The following is a 25,549-nucleotide window of genomic DNA, read 5'->3' as shown; positions in this document are numbered from 1 at the left end:
AGGGCAATCTTCAGGGCCTACTCATTTGACCACACCTGCCTTGTCTACCTCTTCCTTCGGCCCCCCCCCCTTTTTTTCCCCCTGTTCTCACCTGTGTGCTTACCCTCTGGCACTGAATTTAGTGTTCAGTACTTGACCGCAAGGTGTGTGTGTGGGAGGGTTGTTGTTTTCTTTCTCTTTTCCCCAAAGAAAAGCCCCGAAGGTGCTGCATCTTTGGCTACTTGCTCACTTTCCCCAGTAAGTAATAGGCTTTTACTTTCTTTTGTCTTTAAAATTCTTAGTTGTAAAACCTTTTTTTCCTGGTCTCCTGTGTTCCTTAAAGGAGTACTGAAAGCTTCACTGGAAAGCACTGCTCATAAAAAGGCAATTCCCACCCTGTCTTTTGACTACCTCCAGTGTTTCTCTGCTAGATTAAAGTCGTCTGCTTACTGAGGTCTCCTACCACAGGAGAATTAAAACCATAAGTCATTTCCTCACTCTCCCTTTATGTCAGTTCCTTATATTTAATTCCTTAAACATAGTTGAACACAAACTATCTACTTTTGCTGAGCTGCAATTTTTTGCAATTCATTGAAATATCCTTCTCAATTCCAGTTAGAATGGAAAGTATTTCGTCAGCATCCAGTAAGATGTCCAATGCGGCTCTGCTCTAAATGGAGAACTGAAAGCTCGGCCAACCACTTCTGCAACAAAGAGGAAATATTTTCACATTTCCATCAAAAAATAATATTTGCAACTGTGAGAATTTCTGATTCCTACTGGATGACAAGTTTTCCTTTGGTTACTGCTAAAGCCAGTGCCCGTAGATCATTACACTTTTCACTGTGATGATTGCTTATCTTGCATCCCTCAATTTCTAATATCTGTTGGGGTATGGGATATTCCTTACCACTGTCCTGGCATTTGCTGTTTCATGTTGCTGCTCTCCTGGTCATCCCTCACTGGGTGGTTAGCATCACGTCTCCTGTTTACCTGGGAAAGTCCAGAGCCTCATGAGCATTTCTACATAAACAACAAGGTGATTTTACTTTTTCAAGGCAGGTAATGCTGCCTCAGTTGTCCTATACAGGGAATAATGCTGGTCATAGTGACTTCTCCATAAAGCACTTCGGGGCTGGATAGATGAAAACTGTGTCTCTGCTGGCCCTGATACAGGGACAGCCCATCACAGGTGGAGTTTGACATTTGTGTTTTAAAGGTGGCATGTAGTGGGGGGCATTAAAACTCCCTTGTATTTCTGCCAGATGGACAGTGAGGCAGGAGTGGAGTTAAGCCCATGGATGAGGAAGTTGTGCAAGCAGGATAGCAGTTCTTGGACGGCTACATCTGAGTCGTAGTTTCATTGTGTCAGATACTCCCCTTTCTCCCAAAAAAGGAACTGCTTCAGTTTGAGGAAGTCCCAATCCTCTTTTCTCTTTGCTTGGGCAGGCAAAGGGACCCCCTGCCAGCCATGGAGCCAGTATCACTCACTGTTATTACTCAGCCCTGGCTGTGTGTCCTCTTTGTCAGCTCTTGCCCAAGCTCAGCTTGACCCTGGCTCGGGACTGCTCTCCCTGGAGGTATCCCTTGCTGGGGTTTGGGTAGCTCAGCATCTTGCTCCTGCAGTGGACCCCAAGAGCAATTGCTTGTGGCCTTAATTTTAACAGCTTATTGTGTACTGGTGTCCTCCCTCACACTTCTCTCTGCTGAGCTATACTGGTTGAACTGGGGGCTTCAAGTTTTTCAAACTTGTGATCCTCCTTGCTGCTCCCGATCTCATTTCCAAAGCGAAGCCTGGTATTGCAGCTCTGACCTTACTGGTTCCTAAGGAAACAAAAGCATCAGATGCCTTACACAGCCTTCTGTGCACATACCAGAGGGAGATTTGCTTTTTCTCCCTGATCAAGTGTCATCTCGTGTTCAGGCTACATCACTTGCAGCCTCCAGCCTTCCCTGCTGTTGCGTCTCCCGTTTTGTGCTTGTGCTGACTGCATTTTCCACCAACACTAGTGACTCTGTCCACTTGCCTTTTGGGTGATAAGCCCATTTGCAGGTGGCTGGTGGCTTTGTTCCTGTCCTGAGCACTTGGAGCCTTCCCATGCCAGACCCTTGGCAGAGTCAGGAGTCTCCACACGCCCATTTGATGGGACAAAACCCAACCTGAAGACCAGCTCCTGCTATTGCTGAGGGTGGCAAGGCTGGCTCTGGTGAGGGCAGAGGAGATGCCAGAATGGGGTGGTCGAAGGACAGAGGTGCCTGATGGACGTGATGGCACTGCAGCAGTGGAGGTGGCAGAAGTGCTGGATCCCAGCCAACCCAGCACCTGGGACAGGTGTCTGTGGGAGACACTGGGTTTATGAGCAGAGAGATTTGTAAAAACACATGAGATTTCTGCTGGCTAATGCCCCGAACATGAGATTTGTTTGCACGCAGAGGATGCTTGAGGTTGGGAGAAACTTACTGGTGACTGTAAAGGCTTTGACACAAAAAAGGAAAAAAAAACAAAACAAAACTCAGGCAGATTTTCAGTCTTCTGAGGAACTGAACCCTTTCCTTCTGCTTTTCTCTATTTAGAGGCATTTAACTAGCAGGAGCATAAGATGGCTTAAACAGAAATAATTGAACCAAAGACAGCAGAAAGGAGCTGGAGGGGTCACCTCCCTCCGTACCATCGCTCTGAGGCCCCATCTTTGCCATCTTAGCTCCTCTTGAAGGTGTCCAATGAGATGATTCACACCCATTGTCACCTGTCCCCTTTTGCTCTTCCTGAGAAGAAACAGTTGCAATCTTTTTTTTACAACCCTACATCTCATATCAAACGAGCTATCTCTGAGGGGTGCATCCTTTGGATGAGGATTTTTTGGCAGAGGAAAAGATCACCAGGTAAAAGGACGTTGCAGCGAGTGTGAGGTTTATCCCTGCATGTGAAATGGGGAAGCACGAGTGAGGAGCATATCCCCCGCCCCACCATGGGGACGAGGAGGACTGGCACAGCTATTGCTCAGCAGCTGCGTGAGCCAAATTTTTCTCTTGAATCAGGAGTGGCAAGAGTTAGTCATGACTGAAGGAGAATCAGAGGGCAGGCGGTGGGAGGCTGGGAGTTTGCATGGTGCCTTGGAGCTTGGCAACTGACCTTTCGTGCCAACATGGGGCAATGGCAGGGAAAGGGTGGAAAGGAAAAAAAAAAAGGGAGGAAGTTGCAAGTTTTGCAGCTCTTTCTTACTGGATGTGCACCAACAGGGGCCTTTGGGAATTACCCTTGGGGATGGCGGATGCAGCCCCTTTTCAGTCATGCTGTAATCGCCTTGATGTTTCATCTGCAAGGCTGCAACGAGTTGATCTCAGTGGGCTTGGGCAAACCCTGTCCTCCCTCCAGCTCCTACTCTTATGGCCTTGTCTCTACCCCTGCATCAGTGTATTTGCTTTTTTGGGCTAAGCCAGTCCAGAGAGCTAAACTGGAAGAAAGTTATCTCTGGGGAGAAGTGGGCAAGCAGGAACTGCCACAGATTAGCTGTCAAGAGGGTGCAGATCAAAAAAAACCCCAAAAATCTGTAGGCAAAGAGGTGGAAATTCTCTGTTCAGCCCCAGGAAGAGGAGGGTGGCCGGAGAGGCGGCAGCCTGAGCCCACCAGGACAACAGAGGAGTCCAGTCCCTACATGGCATCTGGTCTTTAGCTTTTCCACAAGATTTCCAGCATGAAAATATGCCTTATGGCAGGGTTTTCATCCACCAAGGACAAGTGTGAAACCCCCCAGGGACCTACCCACCTTGGTCACTCTGTTACCTTTCTTATTGTAGAAGACCCACAGAGTATCACTGTTATGGAAATGAATGTATATGCAATATATGTTTTATCGATAATTTAGTATCACAGCTCTGATGGGCACACTGGGTCAGGAAGGGGTATTTGTGCCTGAACTATGGAAAAGTTACGGATTTGAACTGTGGCAATGCTTTTCCTGCCGGCAATAACAGTAGTGCCGGGGAGGGACCGTGCGGAGCCGGCTCCGCTGCGCTCGGCTCGGCGGCAACGCAGCGATGCTGCACGGGGCTGCGGCGAGGCAACTCCCTGCCCGGGAGGTTGGCGGCAGCGCTTTGTGGTGGCCTGCTTTGCCTTTCCAGCAGGGCTCGGGATGGGAAGCTCTGCGGTCCAAGCCGGGCGTCGGCCGGCCTCGGAGGCCGGCGCGTTTCATTGCAGCGGGGGCGCAGGCAGGGCAAAGGGCCGGTGCCCGGGGCTGGCTGGGGCTCGGTCTGCTCCGGGCCGGGCACAAACGTGGAATCTGAAAGGGGCAGAGCTGGGCCGGGCGCTTCCCCTTTTGCGGCCGCCTTGCGTTTTCCAGCTCAGCAAAACGGGGCTCACGCTGACACAATTTCCTCGGCGTGATGCGCTCCTTTTCTTTCTGTGAAACCCTGTGCCCACCCAGCGGCTCGGCTATAAGAGGAGGGCAGGGGCCTGGGGCCGAGCAGCGGGCAGAGGAGAGCAGCTTGGCAGCAGCAGTCGCGCTCCTGCAAGTCCTCAGCCCCAGCAGCACCATGAAGGTCTCGGTGGCCGCCCTGGCTGCTCTGCTGCTCGCTGCCCTCTGCTCCCCGGCCGCGACCCATCTCGGTGAGTCGGCGGCGGCGCTCGCTCGCTCGCTCCCGGGGGCTGGGGCGGGCGACGGCTGCCGGGCGGTGGCGGGGCGGGCGGGAGAGCCCCCTCCCCATCCGCGGGGAGGCCGGTGGGAGCGGGTGACGGCCGCAGGCGGTGAGGCTGGGCTGGGGCTGGGGGTCTGCCGGCCGCTCGCCGCCGGCGCGAGATGTCCCCCCCCGGGGCGGCGTGAGGGGCGGAAAGGGCCGGCGGCGACGGCCGGGGCGCCCCGGCGAGGGCTGCGGGGCCGCGGCGCCGGGGCTCACCGGGGCCGTCTCTCCCGTGCCTGCCTCGCAGACGGCGTCCCCGTGTCCTGCTGCTTCAGCTACCAGCGCAAACCCATCCCGCGAGGCCTCGTCGTCTCCGCCTACGTCACCACCAGCAGCTGCGCCCAGCCGGGGGTGATGTGAGTAGCGGGGGGGCCGCCGCCGCCGCGGGACCCTCGGCACGAGCGTCGCCCCCAAAGCGGGGCTGGCTGGGGGCAGCCGGGAGCGGGGAGGGAGGCAGCCGGCGGGCGCGCCGGCGCCGGCGCTGGGGCTGGGGCAGCCGGCGTCCTCCCTGCGAAGCCTCCTGACGGCCTTTTCCTCCCTGCAGCTTCGTCACCAAGAAGCAGCGGGAGCTCTGCGCCGACCCCCAGGCCGCCTGGGTCCAGGCGCACCTCAAACACTTCCTGCCGAAGCCAAACTGAGCCGCGGCGGGGCCCTCGCAACGGGCTCCTTGCGCGGTGCCTTTCGTGAACGGCGCCACTTATTCTATTTAAGTTATTTGGGGTTAACTTAAGCTAACTATTTTTGCTAAAAAAAGGAGAAAATGTAAAAATAAGTTCAATAATTTAAGTCATTTCACAGGTGGAACGGGCCTGTTGGCGAGGCCTCGGGCGCTTGGCTCTGATGCCTCAATAAAGCGTTTGGCCTCTGAAAGGGTGTGGGTGTCTCTCTGAAATCGCTGCTGGAGCCGCCGGCCCGGGTGACGGGGCGCGCGGGACCCCCGGGCCCGCAGCCGAGCCGCGGCCTCGCGCCCTTCCCGCGGGGCCGGCTCCGCTCCCGGGGCGCCCGGCGCCGCCCCGCGCACCTTCCCCGGGACCCTGCCGGCCCCTGCGCCGTCAGCACAGACCCACACCTGATTTCTCACCGTTTATTAGGGACGTGCCGCGGGCTGGGGCAGCCGCGGGGCTTCCTCCGGCCGGCGGGGCGGCGGGGCGGCCTCGGAGCATCGCGGCCGCCTCTGCCGGAGCCGCCGTCGCGGCGGAGAAGGCGCTGCAGCCGGGTCCCTGCCCCGCGGTGCCAGGGGCTAGCGGGGGGCTGCGGAGGCGCAGAGGTGAGCGCCACCACCCCCGGCGCAGCCCCGCGCACCCCGTCGCCCCGCCGTGCCCCTCACCGCTGCCCGGGCCGGCGCAGTCGCCGCACTCCCAGGTGCCGGCGGCCTCCGGCACGCTGCCGCAGCGCCGGTGGGTGCCCCGGGAGCCGCACGAGTCGCAGAGCAGCAAGCGCCAAGGCCTGGCGGAGCGATGGGGCCGGTGAGACCCCGGCGCCGAGCCCGCCGCGCTCCCGGCCCCGCTAGCCGCCTGCCCGCGCCCTGCAGCCTCGGCGGCCCCCCCCACCGCCCCGGGACACCTCCATGCCGGCCTCACCCCTCCTCCTGCGCCTGCTGCCGGCCCGCCGGGCACAGGCACCGGCTGGCGTCGCAGGAGCTGTGCCGCCGGTAATGGTCGTCGAAGGCCCCCTCCTCTTCCCAGGCGGCGTCCCTGGGGCAGACGGGGCCGAGAAATGAGCGGCCGGTGGCCCTGGGGCACCCCGGGGAGGGCAGCGCGCCCGGGGAGGGAGCCGGCCTCCCACCTGTCGGGGATTTTGATGCCGAGGCGAAACATCTCCGCCTGGAAGGTCTCCACGTCCTGGCAGAGCGGGCAGCGGAAATGGTGCAAGGCAGAGCGCAGCGCCTGGCCCTGGCGGAGAGAGGCGGCCGGCCGGGAGCCCCCGTCCCCGGCTGGGCTGGGAGCCGGGGACGGCCCAGGGGAGCGGGGGCGGCGGGGAGCGCGTACCTGGATGCAGCCGCGGTGAAACCAGGCGCTGCGGCACGCGGGGCACACCAGGGTGCCGAAGCGGGGCCGCCCCGCCACCGCCTCCTGGCAGATGAGGCAGGGGGTCTGGCCCCGCTGCGGCGCCTGCGCCCGCTGCACCGGCCGGTGCTGCCAGCAGAAGGACCTGCGGGACGGGACGGGACGGGACGGGACGGGACGGGACGGGACGGGACGGAGGCGGCGGCTCAGCTCCCTGCCCCGCTGCCCCGCGCCAGCCGCCCTCCTCCTCCTCCTCCTCCACCGACACTCACTTGAACTCCCCGAAAAACTGCGAGACGCAGCCTCGCTCGCCGCCACAGGGGAAGTGGAAGTTTCGGGGGCATCTCCGGCCCCGGCACGCCACGGAGGCCCCCCGCCGCCGGCAGATGCAGCAGGTCTAGGGACGGCACGGCAGCGGCCGGCGTCAGCCACACGGGCCACCAGGCAGCCCGGCTGCCGCCTCCGCCGAGCACCTTTGCCGCCCCGGGGATGCTGAGTGTAAAACCTTGGGTTGAAAACCATAAGGCCAAAGGGAAGCAGTTTGATGGTTTTCCCCTCTAAACGCCTGCTTTGTGCAGAAATTGGCCTCTTTGCCCATGCAAGGATCCGGCGGAGGATCCGGCTGCAGCCAGCTGCCTGCTGCCAGGGCGTCCCGGGGAGCCGCCGGGCTGCCGGCATGCCGGAGCCGAGCTACGGGACGGCTGCGGGGCCGCGGCCGCCCGGCCTCACCTTCCGGGCCGCCCGCCTCAGCTCCCGGCGGATGTCAGGGAAGAGGAAGCCGTAGAAGCCCTCGCCGTCGGCCCCTCGCTGGCTCAGCCCGCTGGCGTGGTACTGCAGGACGGGGAAAAGGCCGTGCGTCCCCAGGGGCGGCCGGCGAGCCGGGCCGGGTGCCGAGCCCCGGGCACTCACCAGGCAGTTTTCGTGGATGCACAGCCCGTCCCGGCGGCACATCTGCCCAAAGACCTCGGGGTCGCAGTCTGCCCGCTGGCACAGCCCGCACGCTGCCGGGAAGGACGGCGGCACCGTCAGCCCCCGCGCGCAGCCGCAGGGCCGCGAGGACCCCCGGCCGTGGCAGGGGATGCCCCTGGCGCGTGGGGGGGGTCTGTGTTTGCAAAGCTGGACCCGGCCTCCCCTCCTGCCTCCAAAATCCCCTCTCGCAGGCAGCTGCGGGATGCTCTGAGCTCACCTCCCTCCTGCGCAGCCTGACGCTTCATCTCAGGGGATGCGGAGCGGCGCCGGGGGGGTCCGGCCAGCCCCGGGGGGCCCTGCAGGACAGCGGGCGAGGGGGGCAGCGGCACCTCACGGGGCCATTTACACCAGGCAGGGCTTGTCGCCTGCGGCCTGACAGAGCCACCCGCTCTCCTATCGCCTGGGCAGCGTGACGGCCTCCCGCATCACAGTGGGGCACGACGACACGCAGGCGCGAACCCCCCGCCGGCGGCCCCAAGAGACAGAGCTGTCCCGAGTCTCCCGGGGAGGATTCGGGGCCGGGACCCCCCAAGCATGCCGCCGCCCCCTCCGCAGGGATGCACTGAGGCGGCGCCGGGCGCCCCGGGAGCGGAGCCGGCCCTGCGGGAAGGGCGCGAGGCCGCGGCTCGGCTGCCGGCCCGGGGGTCCCGCGCGCCCCGTCACCCGGGCCGGCGGCTCCAGCAGCGATTTCAGAGAGACACCCACACCCTTTCAGAGGCCAAACGCTTTATTGAGGCATCAGAGCCAAGCGCCCGAGGCCTCGCCAACAGGCCCGTTCCACCTGTGAAATGACTTAAATTATTGAACTTATTTTTACATTTTCTCCTTTTTTTAGCAAAAATAGTTAGCTTAAGTTAACCCCAAATAACTTAAATAGAATAAGTGGCGCCGTTCACGAAAGGCACCGCGCAAGGAGCCCGTTGCGAGGGCCCCGCCGCGGCTCAGTTTGGCTTCGGCAGGAAGTGTTTGAGGTGCGCCTGGACCCAGGCGGCCTGGGGGTCGGCGCAGAGCTCCCGCTGCTTCTTGGTGACGAAGCTGCAGGGAGGAAAAGGCCGTCAGGAGGCTTCGCAGGGAGGACGCCGGCTGCCCCAGCCCCAGCGCCGGCGCGCCCGCCGGCTGCCTCCCTCCCCGCTCCCGGCTGCCCCCAGCCAGCCCCGCTTTGGGGGCGACGCTCGTGCCGAGGGTCCCGCGGCGGCGGCGCCCCCCGCTACTCACATCACCCCCGGCTGGGCGCAGCTGCTGGTGGTGACGTAGGCGGAGACGACGAGGCCTCGCGGGATGGGTTTGCGCTGGTAGCTGAAGCAGCAGGACACGGGGACGCCGTCTGCGAGGCAGGCACGGGAGAGACGGCCCCGGTGAGCCCCGGCGCCGCGGCCCCGCAGCCCTCGCCGGGGCGCCCCGGCCGTCGCCGCCGGCCCTTTCCGCCCCTCACGCCGCCCCGGGGGGGGACATCTCGCGCCGGCGGCGAGCGGCCGGCAGACCCCCAGCCCCAGCCCAGCCTCACCGCCTGCGGCCGTCACCCGCTCCCACCGGCCTCCCCGCGGACGGGGAAGGGGCTCTCCCGCCCGCCCCGCCACCGCCCGGCAGCCGTCGCCCGCCCCAGCCCCCGGGAGCGAGCGAGCGAGCGCCGCCGCCGACTCACCGAGATGGGTCGCGGCCGGGGAGCAGAGGGCAGCGAGCAGCAGAGCAGCCAGGGCGGCCACCGAGACCTTCATGGTGCTGCTGGGGCTGAGGACTTGCAGGAGCGCGACTGCTGCTGCCAAGCTGCTCTCCTCTGCCCGCTGCTCGGCCCCAGGCCCCTGCCCTCCTCTTATAGCCGAGCCGCTGGGTGGGCACAGGGTTTCACAGAAAGAAAAGGAGCGCATCACGCCGAGGAAATTGTGTCAGCGTGAGCCCCGTTTTGCTGAGCTGGAAAACGCAAGGCGGCCGCAAAAGGGGAAGCGCCCGGCCCAGCTCTGCCCCTTTCAGATTCCACGTTTGTGCCCGGCCCGGAGCAGACCGAGCCCCAGCCAGCCCCGGGCACCGGCCCTTTGCCCTGCCTGCGCCCCCGCTGCAATGAAACGCGCCGGCCTCCGAGGCCGGCCGACGCCCGGCTTGGACCGCAGAGCTTCCCATCCCGAGCCCTGGTGGAAAGGCAAAGCAGGCCACCACAAAGCGCTGCCGCCAACCTCCCGGGCAGGGAGTTGCCTCGCCGCAGCCCCGTGCAGCATCGCTGCGTTGCCGCCGAGCCGAGCGCAGCGGAGCCGGCTCCGCACGGTCCCTCCCCGGCACTACTGTTATTGCCGGCAGGAAAAGCATTGCCACAGTTCAAATCCGTAACTTTTCTATCCCTTTCCACAGCCTAGGAGCAAAACATCCCCTAACTGTGGGTTCAGAAATAGAGACTGGGAGGATGTTCACTTGGCCGGAAGGCTACTTTTTGGCAACTGGCCAACAAGTATCGTCGCCTCAATGCTGTCCTCTATTAAAGTCCACCCCCAGGATGGTTGATCCATCTTGACCACGCTCCTTGGAAACCTGCTGAACACAGCTCTTTTTTTCACCAAACCGTGGGCACAGGCATTAAAAAGCCTCCTGCAAAACCACAGAGTTGATCATTTCTTGTCTAAGCAGCCCGGAAAGCCTGCCCACACATGGCTTGACACGCTCAGGCAAGCCAGCGATGCTCCTTGAGGTTTTGGGAAAGGTCACCATGGTGTGAAGGCCACGCTCAGCCAACACTGATGAAATGCAGTGGTGACTGGAGACCACAAGGAATGTGGAAAATGAAGGATGGTGGTTAGGCACTGGATGACTATTTTTTGGGGTGAGAAGCCAGATGTCCATAGGGTGGATCTGTGGTGACTCACCAGGGGTTTCCCCAGCACAACCAAGGCCCGGAGAGGGAGAGATCCTGCAGGAAAGGCCAGTCTGGGTGGAAATGCTAGGCCTGAGCTCCCTCCACACCCTAGAGGCAGGTGTGCATGGGAACCCCGTAGCCCATGGGAACCCTTTGGGTTGCAGCGTTTCTGAGGGCAAAATGTAAATTTTGGCTTTCTGCTTCTCTCTTGCGGTTGTTCCTGGGTTTCAGCTCATCCAGGGGCAGCATTTTCTGGGTTTCCAGAAGTCATGAAGCAGGGTCCCAAATGAGATGGCCTTTGAAACAGTCTTGTGATAGGTGTCCTGCTTTGTGAGGAGGTATGAGTCACGTCAAACTAGCGGCGCGGGCTGACTCGCACTCACAGGAGCTTGGGGCTGGAGCTTCAACAAGCAACGGCAGAGATGGGGAGTCCTGAAATTAGCCTGCAAGAGTCAGCAGCAGGGTCTGCGTCGTGGGAAACTTTTTCCGCCTGCGATGTTCAATATTCAACATTTGTGAGATGGGATCTGGATTCGGGTTGCGAGTCTGCGCAGAGATTAATCTGATTTTCCAGTGCCCTCTGTGTATTTATTTCCAGAGCACCACAGACCTTCGGGTACAGGATGTGGGGAGAGATTGGTAGGTCTGGAAAAAACCTCTACACCCCGGGGGTGTAGCAGTGTCACTGCTATTAGTGTTATCGCTCCTGGGCTCCAGCCAGCTGGGCTGTCACTGGGGTCATGCCTGCACGGCGCAAAGAGCTTTCCCGCTCCACGGAGGTGCCGACGGCTTTGCTGAGGCTCAACACCGCCACGGTCGACCTTCGGAAAGCCTCAGCGGAGGCGCTGCTCGGGACGGCGCTTCCCACCAGAGTCTGGCGCTGCCGCCGGAGCTGGCCCAGCCGCGACTGAGGGAGGAAATGCAGAGAAAGCCAAGGCGTGCATTTTCGAATACTTCCATGTTTTAGGGAAATCATTGAAATGAGTAACACCATGATCCAATTTCCTTTGTCTTTGCCAACAAGCTGCTATTTTGGCCATGCCATCCTGAGGCAGGCCGTGATGTAAGCTGCACGGGAAATGAGAAAGTCCCTAGTTACTTCCGCCTGGAGTGGTCCCATCTGGACACGTGCTGCCCTTTCTCCTCGTACCCGGCCAGAGCTCCCGCCAGGCTCAGAGCGAGCTGGGGCCACGCGAGCCCCGGGCTGAAGGACGGTGCTAAACCCGCAGCGAGAGCTCCCCCCGCATCTCTGCACCTAAACATCTCCCTTGGCTCTCTGGGGCTGTTCTTATCCCTGGGAGTGAAGAGCAGCCATCACCCTGGGGGCTTCGGCGTTTTGCAGAGATTTCCCTTGCTGGCTAGGAACCGGGCCATCACCGCAGGATCCCAGGGCTCCCTGGCTGCCTTGCCCTGCTCCTTGCCCGCAGCGCTGCAGAGCCGTATCCCTAAACCTCCACCCCCAGCAGCCCGCGTTTAACGCCCTGCTCCTCTCCAGGACGCCCGGCTGCAATGCAGCTGCCCCCTTCCAGCTGTGCTTCTCCCTCAGTAGCTCCAGCAGAGAGATTAAAAAACAAAAAACCAAAACCAACCCCCCCCTCCATAGGTATAAATAAGAAAAAACCCCACAACCCCTGCACCAACTACCTGCACCTGGCTGCCCTTGCCTCAGTCAGCACCCAAGGGCTGGCAGCTGTGCAGGGCCTCCTTAAACCCCCTGCCCAGGGCAGGCCCTGCCCTGTCTGTGGGAGGAGACTGGGGGTCAGCTTGTAGCCTTAGCACTGAGCCTGGCATCCTGAGTTTGCAGAGCATCTCAAGGTCTTTCTTTCTCTCCTCTGGTGGCTCTACCCTCCTAAGGTCTTGCAGGCTATTTCTAGGCTCCCCATAGGAAAGCGAAGCCCTGATGTGAGCCCTCCTTTCCCAAGAGGAATGTGCACCTTCTCACTTCAGTGACATGGATGTGCAGGTCAGAGCAGAGTGTTTTATTAAATTGGTAGAGGGCAATGCAGTAGAGTTGAGCAGTGGATGTGATGTGACTGCAGGGGATGAGGGGAGCAGATGGTGAGGGCTTGCTCCATAAGTTAATGAGATGAGACCAAACATTGCAAACCATAGATAAGTAAATAAATAGCATATATGTTAGCTGCTGCTTAAAGTCTAGATGATGTCTGTTTTTGTCTCTGTAGATACTTCTGGAACCATGCTTCTTTGGGGTCCACGCAGAATTTCTTCCCCGACTGCAGCTCGATGCTGGGAAGAGAGGGAGGTTGTCGTTAGTCTGCTGTTTGCCAGCACCAGGATGTGCCTGGGGGTCTTCTGCGGTGGCCTTGCTGGCAGGGTGTGAGGCCCTGGGGGTGGCTCGGGGCCTTCAGCTTGCACCAGCAGCACCCCCTCTGACAGCTCCTAGAATTGCTGACTCTTAGCACCCTCTAGCCCTCTTTCAACAGTCTTTAGCCTTTGCTTCTTTCCCAGCTGGCAACTTAAAAATTGGGTTTATTGGAGTATTTGGCATAAACCAGCAAGGAGGGTGTTCTGTGTCAGCAGCTGGGCCACTGCAGCCTGGCATGCAGGACATTGCCTTCGAGGGCAGCTTGTTCCAGAGCCTTAGCCGTGACTGGATAATTAGCAGGGGCATCGTGGGCCTGCGGTGCCAGGCGAGGAGGAGCGTGGCACTGGGAGGAAGGCTGCGGCTGGTGGGATGCAGCCTCTGGGGGATACTCACAGCATGGCTCTGTAGGTGCAGGAGGGCGATGTCTCCCTGTAGCTTTTGATGCAGGAGGTCAGGATTGCCTTTCGGATGAACATCTTTGGGTAGCAGCACGTGGTGTAGGAGATGCGGACTGAAAAGGAGCAAGAGCAGTTGGTCTAGTCCTAAACGAGTCACGACCTGAGTCAGTTCTCTACCCGTCCTGCTTGCCGATGGCAGCTATGGCCAAGAGCAACTAAAAGCCAGGATCTGGCCCTACAGAAACCATGCCCAAGCCTGTTCACCCCCCCCCCCCCCCGAAATGGGAACAGGGCAGCCTGGGCAGCTTTGGATACCCTTCAGCAACTGAAGCCCGCAGCCAGAAGCAGGAATTCAGGCAGTTCCCCCCTCCCTGACTTCCCTAACTCCAGGCTGGAGGAGGCTGGCACAGGACTGGGGCAGCCCATGGGGTATGGGAAAAGGCTCAGAGTTGGTACTTACAGGACTTGCCCTGGGTTTCAGTCCAGAGAGCAAGGAGAAGCACAGAAGCCAGGGCCAAGGAGAAGACCTTCATGTCCAGGCTGGGTCTCGGTCGGCTCCAGCAGCAGCCTGGCTCTTGCTGGCTTGGGGTAGCTTAGACCTACCTGCTGCCCCTTGCTGTGCCTTGGCGTTATATAGCCCCCCACAAGGGTTTCCATGACTGTTCTGGACTCTCCCCAGTGGAAGAACCACTTGAAGTTAGTAATAAATGCCAGTCGATGAATGGAAACTTTTTTTTGTGGCCAGTGCCTCTCCAGCCCCTCGATGCTCTCTGCGACTAGAAGGATGCTGGAAAGTAGGTACAAGCCAGCAGCTCTGCGCTGTGGTGATGCTCAGCAGCCTGGAGTCTATTTTGGGTTCAGCTGTTGCCACTGGCAAACCACACAGGATGATGCTTGCATCCTTGCATGAGGCTTTAGCAAGTGCAAGCAAGCCTGTTTTCAAAAAAAAACCAAAAACCAAAAAACACCCCACCCTACCGGCAGCTCTGCGGTGATGCCCGTCCTGCTCGGCCCAGCGCGGAGTGCCCCCGCGGCGCCCATGCCCACCTCCTACGTCTCCCGCCCGGGCAGCCCCGCGGCGAGGGCTGCGTCACGGGCCGGGGGGACGCTGCCATTGAATTCTGGCCGGGAGTCTCCGTCCGCTTGGCAGGGACGGCCAGGGAAAAGTGGAAAATCTCCCCTTTGCAGGATCGGCACCGCCCCAAGGCTCTTCCCACCTCCGCAGCCCGCAGGAGCTGGCCCCCGCGGCGGGAACGGTCGGGCCTTCGTCTGCTGCCGGCCCCTCGGCGCGGACGGGTGCAGCGATAACTAGCGCTCGGGCAAAGAAAGGCAGCAGCATCTCAGAGATTCGCGGGAGATCGCGTTTTATTCTGCTGGCCGTGCTGTACAAAGCGCAACCGCGCGGACCTTTCTCCCTAAGCCCCATGCTGGCGAGGCCCCTGGGGGGGGCAGCGCGGGGGTCGAGCCGACCCCGCCACCACCGGAGGGGCGGCGGAGTTGGCTGATCCCTGGCTAAGACGCCGTCCTGCCTCGGCCCCGGGGCGGAGGGAAGCGAGGGATACGGGAGCTGCGCGTGCCGGGGGCGTGCAAGGGGCTTCAGGGAGGCGAGCGCGGGGCTGGGGTGGCCGGGGGGGGGCGAGGACACCCGACGGCGGTGCTGCTGGCGGCTGCTCCTCGCGTCCCCCCCCACCCCGAGGGGGTCCCGTCGCGGACGGCCCCGCGCGCTTCCTCCCCGCGGCCCCCCTAGCTGGGGATGGAGAAGGAGTTGGCTTTGAAGGTCTCCTGGTACTTTTTCACCCAGGTCCTGCTGGCTTGGGCGCAGATCTCTTTGCCGTTTCTCACCTTGAAGCTGGCGGAGGAGAGAAGGGCGCGGGGTTTGCAGGCAAGCCCCCCGTCCCGTTCCCGCAGTGCTAGCGGCGCCCCGCGGGGCCGGGGCCGGGGCCGGGTGGGCTCCAGCCCCGGCGGGGAGCAGGTACTCACATCACGGCCCGGTGCGGGCACTCGGGGCTGGTGGCGTAGCAATCCACTATGTTGTCTTTCTTGATCCTTCTCATCTGGAAGTTGAAGCAGCACTTGTCCGGCACGGCCGGGGCTCCTAGGGGGACGGCGAGAGCTCGGCTCGGGCTGGAGGCACCCGACTGCCGTCTGGACGCCCTGCGCGAAGCCCCGCTGCCCTCAGCGGGCCACCCGCTCCCTCGTCCCCACGTCCCCCTCCCCGTCCCAGGGCAGAGGGGGCCGGTGGCGCGCTCACTCTGGGCCAGGCTCTGGCAGCAAAGCACAGCCAGGAGGAAGAGGAGGAGGAGGAGGAGGGTGCGGATGTGCCTGTCGGCCTTTGCCATGCTGGGCTGCAGCTGGGCGACGGAGCCGGTCGGAGAGGAGCCTGCTGCCGGGGCTGTCGAGCCGCTTTTATCAGGGAGCGCGGGGGGGCTGGCGATCGCTTGGGAGGTGGAGGACCTGGTCCCTGGCCACGTCCCAAAGCACAGAGGGTGGGGGATATTCTTCCCCTCCCGGAATAGCTCCAGGAAGGAAAAATCCTGGCTCACAGCTATTGCTCTTGGCCTCCCGAGGGGCTCAGGCTCTCCCTGGGCTCCTGGCTCCGGCTAGCGACCGGGTCGCGCTTGAGGTCCGGCTCTGCAGCCCGGCAAGGTCGCGTGCACTGTCGGTGCAGCAAAAGCCCAGCTCGGCTTGCCCGGGCCCTGCTGGGTGCAAATGGCCAAACGTGGCCGTGATGCCTCCTTCTAAAAAGCCCTGGATCAACAGCTGCTGTGTAGGTGGAAAAGTTGTTTTTTCAGGAGGAGAATTTCCAGGGGAAATGCTGCTTTGCACTGTTTTTGGAGTGTGTTGGGGGGACCTGTGGGTGCTGGGAGAGGCCGGGAGCCGGTGCCTTGGTTTACCTCCCCGTGACGCTGCGACGGGCAGCAGCTCACGTTCGCGGCTCTGTTGGGCTGGGAAACGCCGAGGCCGGTTTGGGGCTTTCCCAGTGGATTCTGTCTGTCGACAGCTGGCCGAAAAGCCCCCCTCTCCCCCGTTCCCAAGTGCCTCCCGCGGCGCCTGTTACAGATGCTGACAACTGGCGGGTGGTGGGAACCAGCTCAGAGCTGGGACCTGTGTTTGCGCAGCAGCGGTTCCCTGCCAGCGCAGCTGGCCGGGCAGATCGAGCTCCGGGCAGCCGGTGGGAGCCGTGTCCAGGCACGGCCTCTCCTCTCCTCCTCCGGTTGTTGCAAATATCTGTCTCCCCGAGCCCATCAGCAGCGCTCCTCGGCGGCCTCAGTCCCGGCAAGCGGGTTTCGGGGATCCCTTCGCCTCGGTTTGTGCTGCCGGCTATATTCTGGGAAATGTTTTGCACCAGGGTGGCCTCCTCATCACCTACCGGCTTTCGTCCGATGGCCAAAGTGGGGAGCCCCCGCCTGACGTCGGCTGGAGGAGGGTGAGGGGGCTGGCGGAGGCCCCGTGAGACCCCGGGGCCTCCGCCACGGTTGTGCAAACACTTGTCTGTCCCTCCGTTTGCTCTTCTCCGAAGGCGTTTCCCAGAAAAGGGCCTCGACCTCTGGCTGCAAAAGGCTCCCTGGCTCCGCTGCTGGGATGCGAGCGGTGAAGAGGGACGGTGCAGGCAGCAGGGGAGAGGGCGAGAGGGACGCGGGCTCGCTCCGGTGGGTTGCGTTCCTTTTGCCGAGGAAGAGCGGGGCACGACTTTGCCCGCTGCTGCTTCTCCCTCCGCGCAGCACGGCGCGCTCGCTTTCCCCAGGGGCGACCCCAGAAAAGCTTCCGCGCGGCTTGCTGAAACCCTTCCCGACAGAGCCAAGCTGGGGAAAACGTAGCCCTGACCCTTTACCCGGGCCGCTCCAAAGCCAACTCGGCCTCTCCCCTTCCCAGGCCGGGCTGGTCCCAGGCGAGCGGAGGAAAGCGGATGCTCCGGATCCAGGACGCGCAGCTGTCTGGCCCTGGCCTGCTGCACGAGCCCTTCGCCTCCTCGCTCCCGCCGCGTCTCCCGCGCCGCTGCCTGCCCCGCTGGCCTCCTGCCGCCCGCCCGCCGCGGGGTCGCGCCGGCTCGCGTCCCCAAGGGGCAGCGGGGTCTCCGCCAGCGCGGCGTGGCCCGAGGGGACTGCTTGTCCTCCTCCGCCTCGTGCCGTGCTGGGGCTGCGGGGACTCCACGCGCCCCGTTTTTTTCTTCCCCCCCCCCCGAGGAAGATGACGGCAGAGTTTTGCCCCGAGGTTCACCCGTTCGGGCTTCTCCCTCTGGACGGCGCGGCACACTCTCCTTCCCCAGATGTGGGGCTAGAAAAGCTTCAGCAGGACACGCTGAGCCCTCCAACACACCATTTCGAGCTGGGGAAAATTTAGCCCCGGAACGGCGAATATTTCCCTTGTAGCGAGATAAAGAAATAGTCACACAACCTAAAGAATGAGGTTTTTTTTGGCACTGGGAAAGAGCCTGCTTGAAGGTTCCCATGAAACGCGCACGGATGCGTCGAGCTGGGGGAATCCGGGGATGATGTTACCAGCACCTGCTGCGTCCAGCCCTGCCGCGTCCCCCGTGGCGAGGGGCCGCGGCGCGGCACGGCGCGGCGCGCGGCACGGCCCCCCAGCCGAGCAGCCCCCCGGGCGCTGCAGCCCCCCGGGCGCCCGCCTCGCCAAAACCCTCCCCGTCCGCAGCCGCCCGAAACCCTCGGCGGCGACGGAGACGTCGACCGGGCCGGGGTTTGGTGGGGTGTGTTAGGGGTGACGCTGGAGACGCCCGTAGGGCTCGGCAGGGCCAGAGGCAAGGATGAGGGGCGGAGGTGCTGCTGCAGCTTTTGATGAATTGGGGTGGGATCTGCCTGCCGACCACGTTCTCCGGGAGGCAGCGCGTGGGGTGGGAGCTGTGACCTGGGCAGAAGGGGTCCGGCGTCAGCCGAGAGCCACCCGGCCCCGCGGCGGCCCCCCGGAGCGGCTGCTGGCGCCGCAGGGTCCCCTCCGTCCCGGGACACCTCTCCCGCGGGAGGCGACTTTGGGACCTCCGGCCACAGGGCCCCTGGGAGGGGGGGCAATGAGACTGTGCTGGGGAACCGGTCTGCACCCCGCCATTGCTCCCCGCCGTGGGTGACACGGGAGGGGATGTGGCGGAGCCATCACTGTGATGAGCACATCCAGCCTCTGCCGGCAGCCTCCCTTGTGCAGCCTCGGGCCGGGCAGCAGCTGCCGGTCGCAGCGGTGGTCTGGGGAGGGCGCCCAGAAACGCCAAACACCCATTTCCTCCCTTTCCTGCCCCGTTTCCTCCGCGGCGAGGAGCAGATCCGCCGGCCCCTCGGCCACCCCCGTCCCCGCCACTTTTATCACCCGCTCCGGGGCTTTCCCGGGGCCGCCGAGGAAGGTGAGCGACCGCCCCCGACGATGGGGCGTTCGGACCCGGACGGCGCTGAGGCCGCCCGGTCCCATCCCGCCGCCCGCCCGGTCCCATCCCGCCCCGAGCTCTGCCTGTCTGCCCCTCGGCCTGTTTCCTCCGGCTCCTCCGCCCTGGCCTTGCGGCCGCCGCGCTCCCGCGGCCCTGGCTGCCCGCACCGGCGCCTCGAAGCCCGGCTCGCCCCGCCGCGCCGCCCCGGCCGGCTCTTCGCCTACCTCAGGCTGAACTAACACTAAATGTAATCAAACGAGCTTTGCCAGCTCAGGTCTGCTTTCCGTAAAGCTGTAAGGATTTGCTTGATTTATTCCTCTAGCTTTTAATTCTTTATCTGTATCTTGGCTGGAACTGAGATCAGCTTTTCCGTGATCTTGCCCGGGCTGACGGCGAGGTAACGGCGCTAACGAACGCCCTAGCCGGGCTGTTTCCTTTCTAGACGCAGGCGTGATCCTTGCCCTTTCCTGCCCACCTGGGATTTCCCCTGCTATTTGAGGATACGGGCTAGCTGCGACCGGAGGCTGCCGCGAGCCAGGTCCACCCTCGCTCGTCCCCCGCAGCAGGCTGATCTTAGTCACCCAGCGCCGGGGCCCCGGCGCCTGCGCGGAGCGTCCCGAAACCCGCAGCCGCGCAGCCATCGTCCTTCCCCAAAGAGCAGCGCGGCCTTTTTTTTTTTTTTGTTTTTTCCCCCGCTCCCCAGGCCTGGAAAACCCGGTGGGGATGCGCGGTCTGGTCTCGCGGGGCAGAGCGAGGGGGTGCAGCGGGGCGAGGAGGTCCCGCGGCGGGACCCCGCACGGGGCAGCCGCTGCTCTCCCTCCCAGCCTGGGGGCAAGGGGGCAGGAAACGGGGTGGCACTGGGGCACCCCTCCTCCCCGCGGGCAGCAAAGCTCAGGGCTGCACCCGCCGGAGGGAGAAAGCTCTTCCCGATGGGCGTTTGCAGCTCGCCTGGGGTTTTTGTCCACCGGCGCGGGCGCGCCTCGGGCGAGAGCAGCAGCTTCCTCCCGGAGAGAGCCGGCTTTCCCCATCTCCCGCTCCCAGATGTTGCTGGAAATTGAAAACATACAGAAATAACAGGGAACAGATGGCGTGCACGGCGTTCGGGGAGACTCCCCCGACAACGTCGCGGCCGAGCTCCGCGTTAATGAACGTCGAGCGCAAGGGAACGATGTCGAACGCGCGGCTGGGACGGGCTGCAGCTGGGACGGCCAGGAGCCCCGGCAGCGGCACCCCGGCGTTCCCCGTTTCGGCAGGTCCTTGGCTGCGCGCTGCTGTGCCCGGGGAGTCCCCGCCGCGCCGGGCCGGGCCCCCGGCGCCCTGGTGGGTGCCGAGCGGGGAGAGCGGCCCCGGCTGAGAGCTGAGCGTGCACCAAACTCCCTGCTCAGCGCTGGACTTTTTAAAGTGGAGCCTTTTCCTCCCGGCTCCGCTGCCCCCCCGGCCGGGAGACCGCCTGGGCAAACCACGAGATCCGAGCTGGAATAAAACCCCAGCGTGATCTGCGCCCCGAGCCGGCGGCTGGCACGGGCTTCGTGATTTCCCCGCAGCCGCGAAAAGCAAGAAGGAGCCTCTGCTGATGGAAAACAAATGGACGCGGGGAGGGGAAAGGCGGTCGCGTGGCGCCTGTTGACATATGTTTTCCTGTTCCCAACTGGTGTCTCAGCCGGAGACATCTGTGAGCCCTGACCTTCGAGGCCGAGCTGCGACTTAAGCCCTTCTGGCTTCCTTTGGCCGTTTCCTTCGGCCTCCCCCGGCACGAACTTCGGGTGGGCTCGGAGGGGCTGAATGACTCACTGCCCCTTGCTGAGCTGCTCCGGCAGGTTTTAGTGATTTCTCATGATTTCATCAGCGCTTGCAAAGCCAAAAAAAAAAAATAAAACCTAACCCCCCCCCCCAACCCTTTCCCCACCTCGCCAGCTGTTAGGAAGGAGCAAACGAGGATGAGGAGCCTGGCGGGGGCCGCCCATACCAGCCCTGGGGCACGCGGGCTGCTCAGGGGCTCGTGTCCCGGACGCAGACCTCAAACTCGACCTTTCTTCAGCAAAAAAACAATCACAGCCCAGCGCTGCCGACGGGGCGAGAGGCCCGACGCGCCGGGGAGGCGGGCGACGGCGGCGAAGAGGTGGGCGTTGAGCGGGGCGTGCTCCCCCCAAATATCGGCTGGGGTAAAAATGAAGGATTCAGGACTTTTCACGGGAGCCGGCGGGCGTTCGAAGCGAGGGGACACGGTCCCCCCCCCCTCCCCCCCCCGCCCCGTCCCTGCTGGGGTACAGAGCCGGTGTCGCAGGGGAGATTAAAAGCCCTGATGTTTTTCCTCCGTTTGGCACAAGATGTCAGTGCCGCCCCGGGAACGGCCGCCCGCACCGGCCTGGCCTGGCCGCTCTCGGGGCCTCCTTCTCCTGCCCGTCCCTGGGGTCTCCTCCCTCCGGGTGCACCCGTCTCCCCTCCTCGAGGGCCCCCCGCCGCCTTGCAGGGTCCTGGGGTCTGGGAGACCCTGTGAGTGTCCCTCAGGGCCTGGCTGCGGAGCCCAGCAGGCACGGTCCGGGGGGACTTCTCTGGACAGAGGAGATTTGGGTGCACCGAGAGCAGCAGGTCTCAGCCAGCCCCACGTCCTCCTTATTTCTCTGTCACAGCTCTCTGATGGTGGCTATGTCGCTGTGGCACCTGAGCACCCCGCCTGGCCGGCGCTAAAGCACTTCAGACACCAGCGAATCCTGCATCTCCCTTTATCAGGAGAAAGAAGATGTATCATCTCAGGAGGGTGGTGCACGGGCGCTGAAAGGGAGCCTGGGCACCAGCTCCCGAGGAAAGCTGCCGGGGAGACCGCAGGAGAGCTGCCTCTCGGGAAGCCAAAGCTGATCACACCGAGGCAGGAAACTTGGCTCCCCTCGGAGGATGTGTGAAAGCCGACATCGGGTCAGAGCCTGTGAACGTGCCAAGCATGCGGCTTGGAGCCTACGGAGAGGGCAGCGCACGGCCTTAGGGGACTCTGGGGGACTCCTGTGCGTGGCCATATTCTGTGCGGGCTCCTCTGGACCATGCAGACAAGTCCTGCCTGGAGGTAGAGTGTAGGAGCCACCCTTTGGGGACAGGTGATTGGTGACCTGCTCTTCTGGAGACCATCACTGGACACAACAGCCACCCTGGGACTCATGCAGACAAGAGTTCAGGACCTTTGACTACACTCAGGAAGATGGGAGAGGGGCTGAGGATCATCTCCTGGCCACGTAATCTGCTCCACAGCATCTGCTTCTACCATCTACTCCTGGAGGAGCTTCCACCAGCTCTGCTCTGCCTGTTGCCTTCAGCCAATTCCTTGGCAGGTCCGTTCACCACCTTCTCCTTCATGCTGGTCACTCTCTTCACCTTCTGGGAGGAAACAAAAGATAGGTCCAAGTCAGAGCTGCCCTGTTATCTACACTGTGAGTAGTATCCTGGAGCCCCCGAGGGTCTACATGCATCTCGCACGTGATGAGTAAGAGCAGAGGCAACAGGCTCAAGTCATTGCACCACCAGGACACTACATTTCCCAGCTCCTCTATACCCACTTCTTGCTTCCCGTGGCACCTTCATCACGATGTTGACCTTCACACCTCTTGCCGTCGGTGCCACCCAGGGGAGCCTGTCGAGTACCAGCGCTCCGCTCCAGGCGTGCCTAATTAGGTTTGCTTCCCACCAAGGGAATGCAAAGCAGCCAGGATTGCTAATGGCAGGCCTCTCTGATGTTCAATATTCCTGGATGGCAATCAACATAAAAGAGATGGAGAGCATCTCTCTTTGGAGTTGGTGACCTTCAGCTGTGTTCTTCATCGCAGAGAGGATCAGACATGAAATGTGGGGCTCTGTGTATCGGGGGGGGGGAAGAGATTAGATACTGAGCATTGGAAACAAAAATGAAAGGGGATAAAGGAGAAAAAGAAGCAAAGAATCACAAAAATAAAATCCTCTAAAAGTCCCATGTGGAAAGGAGAAAAAAACCCCCCCTCAAAATAGTGTTGACAAGTCTGGAGGCTTCTGGGACCTTGGATGACCAGAAAAATAACACATCAAAGACCTCACGTATGCTTGAAGACAGATAAAAACTCTGAGCCAAAATGTTCTATGAATATTTAACCACCATCAATATTTAATTAGCAGATAGAGAGAGATTAAGAGCAAAGATATCTATACTCAGTGTGCACTCCATCTCTACCCTGCGCATGGCTCCGTCATGTCACCGCAGGGCTCGCGGGGGCTCGTTCCCACGGCGGGGGCACGGCGCTGCCGCCTGGGTTTTGTGGCTCAGTATCTTGTTTGTGTTTGCCCGAGGGTGGAAAATACCCAGGCACAACAGGAATCCCCCTTCTCGGCTCCCGGCTTCACCTGATGACTGCTGACAGCCTGCGTGGCCAGGACAGAGAGAGACTGAGATTTGAAAAATGGATGGGGAAACAAAGTATGCGTAAGGAGATGCAGGAAAAGAGGCAAGAGCTGGGGCCAGACTGGGGTGAGGAAGTTGGACGGGAGAGCAGGTCCCCAGGGCCTGGGGGGAGCACCCAGCTGGGCTTTGGCCCATCATCTGGAGGAGCTGGTGCTCTCACAAGGGGATGAGCCCTTACTTTCCTTGGCTTCCGGGAGAGCAGCTGGGAAGAGCTGGGATGCTCTTTAAATAAATCCCTCCATTTAAAAAAAAAAAAGGCAAATGACTCACAAAACAGCACTCTGCAAAGGGCTGCGATGCCTCTGCAGCACATGCCTGTCTGTTAAGCTGCTCTAATTTAATAATAACCACTGTTCAATCAGAGATCTGCGAGAAGGGCATTTGGTTTGAGTCCCTGGCTTTCACAGAGGAATTGAAAGCAATGGAGGGGGGCAGGAGATACTCCTCTGATGCCAGGGAAGATATGTCTCTGCGGTGCCCTGGGGAGGACATGGGGCCTTGGAGCCTTCCTCCAGCAGGCGCTTCCCTCCTCCCCAAAGCTTTGGCTCTTTGAAGGTTCCTGCACATGATTAAAACAGGAGCTTCAAAAAAGAAAGGAGATAAACTGCACTAAAAATCAAGGGAAAGAGTAAAGGGTGGAAGGAAGGGGGAGAAACAGCTTGAAGGACCTTTTAATCTGCCCTGCAGCCAGGAACAGCCCCATGACCAATTTCCATGGGAATCAGAGAGGCAGTGAAGCCCTTGAATCAGCAGCTTGATGGAGGTTTTGGGAGCAGGGAGGAGGCAACTGGCCTGGGAGGATGGACTGGGCGAGCGAGGGGATGGTGAGGTGGTGACACTGGTCCCAGAGGTCCTGGAGGATGTCCCGAAGGAAGTCCTGAAGGAGACCTGGGCTCTGGCAAATTTGCAGTCGAGTGCTGCGGATGTGGCTCATGTCCCGCATCCCTCCAGCCAGCCCATCCTTCCCTGCCCCAGCATCCCTCTCCTTCGGAAGAGATCCTCGCTGAAATCCTGGTGGTGGGGCCCTCACAGGCCCTGGGCAACCCTTGAGGATCAGGGCTCGGTGCTGGGGGCCATGCAAAGAACGGGGAAACAAACCCCTGGGGCCCAGTGCTGGAGCTGGGTTTGGAGGGAAGGCGCTGGAGAGCCCCGGCCTGGGGGGGGAGCCGTCCAGAGCGCCCGTCAAGCAACTCATTGAGCAAGGAAGGATTTATGAAGACAGCAATCTGCTCGTGGGTATTTTGCCGGGCAGCAAGGGGGAGGGAGGCTGCATGCCTTGAATAAATGGCTCCCTGCGCGTAGCGCGTGGGGATCTAATGGGGGTGTCAATCATTTTAGCTTGCCAGCGCCAATCTGCTGGAGAGTAGCCTGCGCGAGTGCCGTTTGCTGGCAGCGGGGAAGCCAGGCACAGGGCAAAATGACCCGTTGTGCTCCTGGCTCCAGGCTCCCAAAACAGGAGGAAACGAGTTTGGCTTATTGAACAGCACAGAGTGAAAATGCACAGGGATCCCGCTCGCAGCCAGGAGAGTCCTCCGCTGCCCCCAGGTCCCCAGGCTTGGCGAGGACAGCACCAAACCACCTTGGATCTGAGGCTTTTTCATTGCAATGAGCTGATTTTTTTGCACAGAGATGTTCCCCCCTCTATCCCGAAGGCAGGACCTGGGGACAGGGCCAGCCCTGGCAACGGGGTCTCAGCAGTGGTGATCCTGAGAGGGACCCCTCGAAATGCCACCTCCGGTGGCTGCTTGGGGAGCTTATGGCCGGGCAGACAAATCACCCCATCAGCACCAGAAAGGGGGCATAAAAAGCCTGATATTTATGTACATAGGAAGCCAGGAGACGTGAGCACCAGCTGAATCTTCTGCTGCAGCCGGGTTTTCTCCTGTGCAACTCGGGTTGGGGGAAAGGCAGGGAGGCACAGCCAGGAGAGATGCGCTGAAGAGGGTGACCCCCCCCCAAGCCTCATTTCCAGAAGAAACTACCCCAAAGCAATGATAAAAACCCGCTGTCTCCCTGGCGGGCCGTGCGAGCGTTTGTAAGGGGGACGAACCGCCAGCTGAGCCCGCCGGCAGCCTGAGCCGAGAGCCGCAGGAGGTGCGAGGCGCCCATCGGGGCATCGCCGCTCCCCTGCCCCTGCCCCTCCGCCGCTGCCCCAGCAGCTTCCAGCCCTCCGTTCCCCGCGCGGGAGGCCCGTCCTGGGCCGGGGACAGCGGTGGGCTTTAGGAGAGGGTTTGGGATGGGGATCGTTCCCGGGCGCGTCTCTCCCGGCCCCCGGCGGGGACCGCGGCTCGCCGCGGCGCCGGGAGACCTGGGGTCCCAGCAGGGCTCGGCGGGCGCCGGTCCCCCTCTCCCCTCTTTCGGGGTTATTTCTCTCCCAAGGAGCTGCCTTAGCTGGAGGGGGACTGGAGAGGGCAGTAAAAGCCCAGCCAAGGCGGATTTTCCCTGCCTGCTGGGACCCAGAGCGGCGGCGGCGGGGAGCCATCGCAGGGGCGCCTATAGCCTTGCGGGGCGTGTAGGCCCAGCTTTGGGCTTTCCCCGGGCCGGCGGGGAGCCGGCGGCTCCTGGGG

The 25,549-nt window shown here is 61.8% G+C and overlaps 5 protein-coding genes across 5 annotated transcripts; 1 reads left to right on the top strand and 4 right to left on the bottom strand.

Moving 5' to 3' along the window:
- The first annotated feature begins 4,327 nt into the window (after positions 1–4,327).
- Positions 4,328–5,526, top strand: LOC138061194 (C-C motif chemokine 3-like). The gene is made up of 3 exons (XM_068909869.1): positions 4,328–4,585; positions 4,904–5,012; positions 5,201–5,526. Exons 1-3 carry the CDS (start codon positions 4,363–4,365, stop codon positions 5,292–5,294), a joined length of 426 nt encoding a protein of 141 aa, XP_068765970.1. The 5' UTR covers positions 4,328–4,362; the 3' UTR covers positions 5,295–5,526.
- On the bottom strand, positions 5,378–8,093 carry LOC138061324 (PHD finger protein 7-like). Its single transcript, XM_068910569.1, has 8 exons — positions 7,849–8,093; positions 7,572–7,663; positions 7,392–7,493; positions 6,935–7,059; positions 6,442–6,807; positions 6,237–6,350; positions 5,984–6,102; positions 5,378–5,400 (listed from the first exon to the last, which is right to left on the bottom strand). The coding sequence occupies exons 1-8, from the start codon at positions 7,874–7,876 to the stop codon at positions 5,378–5,380; spliced, it is 969 nt and encodes a 322-aa protein (XP_068766670.1). The 5' UTR covers positions 7,877–8,093.
- Positions 8,094–8,340: 247 nt separating this feature from the next.
- On the bottom strand, positions 8,341–9,531 carry LOC138061240 (C-C motif chemokine 3-like). The gene is made up of 3 exons (XM_068910231.1): positions 9,274–9,531; positions 8,847–8,955; positions 8,341–8,666 (listed from the first exon to the last, which is right to left on the bottom strand). The coding sequence occupies exons 1-3, from the start codon at positions 9,494–9,496 to the stop codon at positions 8,573–8,575; spliced, it is 426 nt and encodes a 141-aa protein (XP_068766332.1). The 5' UTR covers positions 9,497–9,531; the 3' UTR covers positions 8,341–8,572.
- Positions 9,532–12,434: 2,903 nt separating this feature from the next.
- Positions 12,435–14,448, bottom strand: LOC104144710 (C-C motif chemokine 26). The gene is made up of 3 exons (XM_009675876.2): positions 13,655–14,448; positions 13,190–13,307; positions 12,435–12,717 (listed from the first exon to the last, which is right to left on the bottom strand). The coding sequence occupies exons 1-3, from the start codon at positions 13,725–13,727 to the stop codon at positions 12,618–12,620; spliced, it is 291 nt and encodes a 96-aa protein (XP_009674171.2). The 5' UTR covers positions 13,728–14,448; the 3' UTR covers positions 12,435–12,617.
- A 93-nt stretch (positions 14,449–14,541) lies between these two features.
- LOC138061241 (C-C motif chemokine 4-like) lies at positions 14,542–15,645 on the bottom strand. Its single transcript, XM_068910232.1, has 3 exons — positions 15,446–15,645; positions 15,175–15,289; positions 14,542–15,043 (listed from the first exon to the last, which is right to left on the bottom strand). The coding sequence occupies exons 1-3, from the start codon at positions 15,531–15,533 to the stop codon at positions 14,938–14,940; spliced, it is 309 nt and encodes a 102-aa protein (XP_068766333.1). The 5' UTR covers positions 15,534–15,645; the 3' UTR covers positions 14,542–14,937.
- Between the last annotated feature and the right edge of the window lie 9,904 nt (positions 15,646–25,549).

This window comes from Struthio camelus, chromosome 16 (genome assembly GCF_040807025.1).
Source record: "Struthio camelus isolate bStrCam1 chromosome 16, bStrCam1.hap1, whole genome shotgun sequence".
NCBI classification, from domain to species: domain Eukaryota; kingdom Metazoa; phylum Chordata; class Aves; order Struthioniformes; family Struthionidae; genus Struthio; species Struthio camelus.
This window is presented reverse-complemented; position numbering and strand designations above follow the sequence as displayed.

Coding starts and splice junctions, on each gene's coding strand:
- LOC138061240 (XM_068910231.1), bottom strand. CDS start 9,496: ATGCGCTCCTTTTCTTTCTGTGAAACCCTGTGCCCACCCAGCGGCTCG. Junction 8,956..9,273: donor CCCGGCCGCGACCCATCTCG/GTGAGTCGGCGG, acceptor CCTGCCTCGCAG/ACGGCGTCCCCGTGTCCTGC. Junction 8,667..8,846: donor TGCGCCCAGCCGGGGGTGAT/GTGAGTAGCGGG, acceptor TCCTCCCTGCAG/CTTCGTCACCAAGAAGCAGC.
- LOC138061194 (XM_068909869.1), top strand. CDS start 4,363: ATGCGCTCCTTTTCTTTCTGTGAAACCCTGTGCCCACCCAGCGGCTCG. Junction 4,586..4,903: donor CCCGGCCGCGACCCATCTCG/GTGAGTCGGCGG, acceptor CCTGCCTCGCAG/ACGGCGTCCCCGTGTCCTGC. Junction 5,013..5,200: donor TGCGCCCAGCCGGGGGTGAT/GTGAGTAGCGGG, acceptor TCCTCCCTGCAG/CTTCGTCACCAAGAAGCAGC.
- LOC138061241 (XM_068910232.1), bottom strand. CDS start 15,533: ATGGCAAAGGCCGACAGGCACATCCGCACCCTCCTCCTCCTCCTCCTC. Junction 15,290..15,445: donor CTGCCAGAGCCTGGCCCAGA/GTGAGCGCGCCA, acceptor CCGTCCCCCTAG/GAGCCCCGGCCGTGCCGGAC. Junction 15,044..15,174: donor TGCCCGCACCGGGCCGTGAT/GTGAGTACCTGC, acceptor CTCCTCCGCCAG/CTTCAAGGTGAGAAACGGCA.
- LOC138061324 (XM_068910569.1), bottom strand. CDS start 7,876: ATGAAGCGTCAGGCTGCGCAGGAGGGAG. Junction 7,060..7,391: donor TGAGGCGGGCGGCCCGGAAG/GTGAGGCCGGGC, acceptor TGCCGTCCCTAG/ACCTGCTGCATCTGCCGGCG. Junction 6,103..6,236: donor CAGCAGGCGCAGGAGGAGGG/GTGAGGCCGGCA, acceptor TCGCTCCGCCAG/GCCTTGGCGCTTGCTGCTCT.
- LOC104144710 (XM_009675876.2), bottom strand. CDS start 13,727: ATGAAGGTCTTCTCCTTGGCCCTGGCTTCTGTGCTTCTCCTTGCTCTC. Junction 13,308..13,654: donor TGAAACCCAGGGCAAGTCCT/GTAAGTACCAAC, acceptor GCTCCTTTTCAG/TCCGCATCTCCTACACCACG. Junction 12,718..13,189: donor TGCACCTACAGAGCCATGCT/GTGAGTATCCCC, acceptor CTCTCTTCCCAG/CATCGAGCTGCAGTCGGGGA.